Source organism: Eimeria acervulina, genomic scaffold (assembly GCF_000499425.1).
Source record: "Eimeria acervulina Houghton genomic scaffold, Eah_scaff1609, whole genome shotgun sequence".
NCBI lineage: Eukaryota > Apicomplexa > Conoidasida > Eucoccidiorida > Eimeriidae > Eimeria > Eimeria acervulina.
Genome location: NW_013549070.1, coordinates 133 through 5,864, shown reverse-complemented (window position 1 = coordinate 5,864; position 5,732 = coordinate 133). Strand labels below are relative to the sequence as shown.

At 47.1% G+C, this 5,732-nt stretch overlaps 1 protein-coding gene across 1 annotated transcript; it reads right to left on the bottom strand.

The window, feature by feature from the left end:
• Window positions 1-114: 114 nt before the first annotated feature.
• EAH_00061580 (hypothetical protein, conserved) lies at window positions 115-2,891 on the bottom strand (the record flags this gene model as incomplete). The annotated part of the gene is made up of 7 exons (XM_013393326.1): window positions 115-178; window positions 419-552; window positions 988-1,098; window positions 1,428-1,508; window positions 1,692-2,143; window positions 2,375-2,510; window positions 2,871-2,891. 7 exons carry the CDS (start codon window positions 2,889-2,891, stop codon window positions 115-117), a joined length of 999 nt encoding a protein of 332 aa, XP_013248780.1.
• Between the last annotated feature and the right edge of the window lie 2,841 nt (window positions 2,892-5,732).

The window sequence follows — 5,732 nt, the reverse complement described above, 5'->3', positions numbered from 1 at the left end:
AATAATAAACAAATAATAAATAAATAAATAAAAGAAGTAAAGACAAACCTGGCGATGCATTATTAGTTGAAGAGAAGACAGAGGGATTAAAATCAATTAAAACGACAAAACATTCTAGGGCAGCACACAGAAACTCCTCAGGCTCTGACTTGCTAAAGATGCTTCCAAACGGTAAACCCTGCACAAACCCTAAACCCTAAACCCTAAACCCTAAACCCTGAGGTCATAGACACTAAACCCTTATAGACAGTATACCCTCATGCACACTAAACCCTAAAGCCTAATAAACCCTAATAAACCCTAATAAACCCTAATAAACCCTAAACCCTCACGAGACCGCTGGATGCACAACCTGCTGCACAGAGCCCGCACGCACCCAAATCCCTAAACCCTAAACCCTAAACCCTAAACCCTAAACCGTACGTATCCAACGGGGTCGTAGGTGAAGATAGAGCTGAGAAGAGAGCAAAAGAGGTTTGCAGTATAGGGCATATGCCCAGCTGTAAAGACAGCCAACCACGGAGGCTCTTGTCTCAAATACTCATCAATTGTCTGCACGCAAACCCTAAACCCTAAACCCTAAACCCTAAATCTTGCTAAACCCTAAACCCTAAACCCTAATTGATAAGGCTGCTGAAACTCCCCTTAGGCCTTCAAGCGGAAGAAAGAGAAAACGGCAGACTGCTCCTTCACCCCAAACCCTAAACCCTAAACCCTAAACCCTAAACCCTAAACCCTAAACTACAAAACCTAGACCCCAAGGCGTATATCCCAAAGCCTAAACCCCAAACCCTAAAACCCGAAACCATGCACCCTAGACTCTAAACCCTAAACCCTAAACCCTAAACCCTAGACGCTAACTAAGCCGAAAGACCCCAACCCCAAAACCCAAAACCCTAAACCCTAAACCCTAGAGTGTAGAGTGTGTATGTGTGTGCATGCCTTTGAAAGAGACCCTGAGAAGCACAGAAGGAGACAGCGAAGAACCTTAGCTCTGTTGGATAACATAAAAGGAAGTGAAGGGCAAGGAGACAGAGGCTTCGCTTTAATGCCGCCGCTCCACAGAAATCTGCAGTCTACTACATGCGTTGCAGGCTTCTGAGAACAAAGACATAAAAATAAATAAATATATTTATATTAATTTATTTTATTATACTTTTTATCTTTAAACCCTCATGCTAAACACAACATTATATATTTGTATGCATAATAATAAAACAAAAGAAATTAACAGAAAAAAATCAAACAACAAACTCACTAAACCCTAAACCCTAAACCCTAAACCCTAGACCCTAGAACCCTATGAAATAAGAACAAAACATACAAAGACAAAGGCAGACAGAGACTCAAACCGAGACAGAACTGCACGACACACAAACCCAAAACCCTAAACCCTAAACCCTAAACCCTAAACCCTAAACCCTCACCTCCCCTTCCGCCAAGAAGGCCCGCGGAGCGTTTACACAGAAGCCATTCAAAAACAACAGACGGGAAAGAGCGCTCATCAGCTGAACGCAAACCCTAAACCCTAAACCCTAAACCCTAAACCCTAAACCCTAAACCCTAAACCCTAGACCCTAAACCCTAAATGCCTTTACCATGAAACCAGGAATGAAAGGAAACGCCTTCACTAAAGAAGAGAATATAGAGTCAAGCCCTTAAACCCTAAACCCTAAACCCTAAACCCTAACCTCATTTGCTACAGTCGTGCAGCGCGTTGAGCTGGTTGAGTCGTGAGGGCTTTGCTGTTCGTCTTGCTGCAGATCTTGCTGCTGCTCTTGTTGCTGCTGCTGATCTTGCTGATCTTGCTGCTCTTGCTGCTGTTGCTGTTGCTGTTCCGGCTGCTCAGCATCCTCCCGCTTCTCGTGCTGCTGCTGCTGCTGCTGATCTTGCTGCTGCTGCTCTTGCTGCTGCTGCTCTTGCTGCTTCTGCTCTTGCTGCTGTTGCTCTTGTTGCTGCTGCTGCTCTTGCTGCTGCTGCTGCTGCTGCTCTTGTTGCTGCTGCTGCTGTTCTTGCTGCTGCTGCTGCTGCTGCTGCGGAGAGTACTCCTGGGCATCAAGCTGCTGCTGCAGCAGCAGCTCTTGCTGCTGCAGCTCTTCCTCAAATTCTTTTATTGGAATGGGGCTCCAAAAGAGGGTAGCCTCTGTAAGCAAACCCTAAACCCTAAACCCTAAACCCTAAACCCTAATAAACGCTAAACCCTAGAAACCCAACCCAACCCTAAACCGTAAACTGTATAAACCCTAAACCCTAAACCCTAAGCCCTAAACCCTAAGAACTCCAGGCGAGGCCTATTGCCTCTGGTGAGGTTTGACGACGTGTGAAAGGGAAGAAGTTAGGGTTTAGGGTTTAGGGTTTAGGGTTTAGGGTTTACCATATTCGGGTTTAAGAATGGAGACAGAAAGAAGCTGATGAAGAAGAGACAAAGACGCAAGAAGAGAGTCTTCCTCTCGCTGCGTTAAATGCATGCGGCTGCCTCGCATGCATAGCAGCAGCAAGTGCTGCGTCAGCTGCAGACACAAACCCTAAACCCTAAACCCTAAACCCTAAACCCTAAACCCTAAACGGCAAATAAATAAGCAGCTCGCGGACGACCTCGGCAGCAAAAAACTCTAAACCCGTATACACCCTACTGCACATCCCAACACACCTTAAACCCTAAACCCTAAACCCTAAACCCTAATAGACGGTACACCTTAATAAACCCCAAACCCTAGGACCTAATAAACCCTAAACCCTAAACCCTAATAAACCCTAAACCCTAAACCCTAACAAACCCTAAAAACCTAACAAACCCTAAACCCTAAGAGATCCTAAACCCTAGCAGACCCTAAACCCTAGCAGACCCTAAACCCTAAACCCTGGCGAACCTTTCTGAAGAGGAGTTGCATATTGAGTGGCTGGGAGTGCAGCAAAAGATTTATATCTGAAGGAGATAAAAAAGAAGAAGACGATGAAGACGAAGCAAAAGAAGGAAGAGAGGACAGACCGAGAAAAAGAGACAGCCAAAACTCCTGAGGAGACACCAAAAGGAGACAGTTAATTAATTATATATAGTATAATCATACTCTAGTTTATTATATTAATTTTATTATTTTATATTATTTTATGTTATGTAATAATATGTTATTATTATATTATATTATAGTCATATTGTATTGTATTATGTTAATATATATACATAGATATATATATATATATATATATATATTCTACACATGCATATGTATATACATATATATATTAAATATATATTATATATATAATATGTAATAGAAAGAGAGGGTGAGAGAGATAGAGAGAGACAGAGAGAGAAGTAGAAAGAAGAGACAGATAAAGAGACAGACAAACAGTGGGTTAAGCAGGGACAGACAGACAAACAATAATAAAACAAAAGCAATAAACAAACAAACAGCAGCAGCAGCAGCAGCAGCAAACATACCTGCGGCTGCTGCAGCAACTCAGGAGATGACAGCATCTCCAGCTGCTGCTGCACGTGAGACACACTCTCAGTGTTCCCCATTGTCTGCTGCTGCTGTTGTTGTTGCTGCTGCTGCTGCTGCTGGCGCTGCTGCTGCTGATGCTTATGCTGCTGTTGCTGCTGCTGCTGCTGCAACTAGCCTGCGTCTCAAGCTATCCTTGCTGCTACTACTGCTGTTGTTGCTGCAGCTGCTGCTACTGAAACTGCCGTTGCTGCGAAACTGCTGTTGCTGCTGCTGTCGTTGCTGCTGCTGTTCCTGCTACTGTTGCTGCAGACAGCGTCGGCAGCAGCAAGAATGAATGCAGATAAATGAAGCAAAGCTGCCTTCAAAGGCTCTCAGAAGCTGTTGCTGCTGCTTCCGCTGCTGCTGTGGTTGCTGCTGCTGTTGCAGCAGCAGCTGCTGCTGCGGGCTATACAGGGCCCCGCTTACTGTCTCCTTTGTGCAGCAGCAGCGAGAAGCAGAGACATGCGCATATCTGCTGAAGTTGTTGCTGCTGCTTTCGTCGCTGCTGCTGCAGTTGCTGCTGCAGTTGCTGCTGCAGCTGTTGTGCCCCTGCTGCAGCAGCAGGGGCAGCGGCTGCAGCAGATTTTCCTGAAGCCCTGTTGTTTTTGCTGCTGCAGCAAGCAGCAGCAGCAGTTACACACTGCTCGCTGTGCTGCTGCTGAGGTGTATGTACACCTGAGGCCCCCCAAGGGCCCCCAGGGAGTCAAGTATCTCCGCCGCTGTAGCTGCGGTGTCTAGGGTTTAGGGTTTAGGGTTTAGGGTTTAGGGTTTACGATTTGGATAAGATTTTCCTTCAGACTTCATCCACTTAACGAAAAAGAACGCTGCCAGGCCACAGCAGCAGCAGCAGCAGCAGCGGCAGCGGGACAGCAGCAGCAACAGCAGCAGTACTGCGACCTGCGCATGCATGCATGACAGCAGCAGCAGCAGCAGCAGCTGCTGCTGCTGTTGCTACCTTCTTCTTTGAATAGAAAAGAAGAGTGGTTCTCCCTTTTGTCATTATTTTTAATTAATTTATTCAATTTGCTGCAGCGCTGCAGAGGAGAGTGCTGCTGCATTGAGGTGTATGTACACCTGAGGGCCCACAGGGGGCCCCTGACTTCGAGTCTGTCCGTAAGGGTTTAGGGTTTAGGGTTTAGGGTTTAGGGTCTTGGTGGCTTCTTCAGCCCGCTGTCAGGGTTTAGGGTTTAGGGTAAATCTCTCTAGCCCTTTGGTAACCGCAAACCCTAAACCCTAAACCCTAAACCCTAAACCCCCAAGCAGGTGCTGAATTTTACAGCCCCTCCGTAGCGATAGCCAGCAGGGGACTTCTTTCTATAGCAGCAGCAGCAGCAGCAAGCGCAGCAGCAGCAGCAGCAGCAGCAACAGCAGCAGCAGCAGCAGCAGCAGCAGCGGCATGGACACCCCTATAAACAAAAAAACAGCAGCCGCAGCAGGACCATCCGCATCATTAACATCAGCAACACCAGCAGCAGCATCAACATCCACAGCAGCAGCAGCAGCAACAACAACAACAACAGCAGCAGCAGCAGCAGCAGAATGAAGGTTCGTGTGCTGCATAGAGAGGAGGGGGGAGGAGTCCCTGGAGGGCCCGGCGCTCTACCGCGATTTTCTGCACGCAGAGACAGCAGCGCTCATCCGTTTCAGCAGGTAATGCTGCTGCTGCTGCTGCTGCTGTTGCTGTTGTTGTATTGATGCTGCTGCTGCTGCTGTGTGGTTTATGCTGCTGCAGTGTTAATGCTGCTGCTGCTGCTGCTGCTGCTGCGTTTTGTTTTGAGGCTGCTGAGTAGCGGAAAAGGAAGCAGCAAGACAGGCCCCCCTGCTGCTAAACCTGCTTTTGTTTTTGCTGCTGCTAATCCTGCTGCTGCTGCTGCTGCTGCTGCTGCTGCTGCTGCTGCAGGAGAGGGAGTATGCACGTGCTGTCGTTGCAACGAAGCTGAATAAATTGTTTTCTAAACCCTTTCTCGCTGCTTTGGAGGCACACACTGACGGAGTGAAGACAATAGCCAGGGCTAGAACCCACCAAGTAAACCCTAAACCCTAAACCCTAAACCCTAATTCTTCTTCGGACGAGCAGCAAGGCGATATATGAGTTAGAGAGAGAGAGAAAAGAAGAACAAAAAATATTGACAACGCAAACAAACAAATGGACGTTGTGCTGCTGCTGCTGCTTGTGTTGCTGCTTCTGCTGCTGCTGCTGCTGCTGCTTTTGCTGTCCTTTGTGTTGTTGTTGCTGCTGCCTGTATT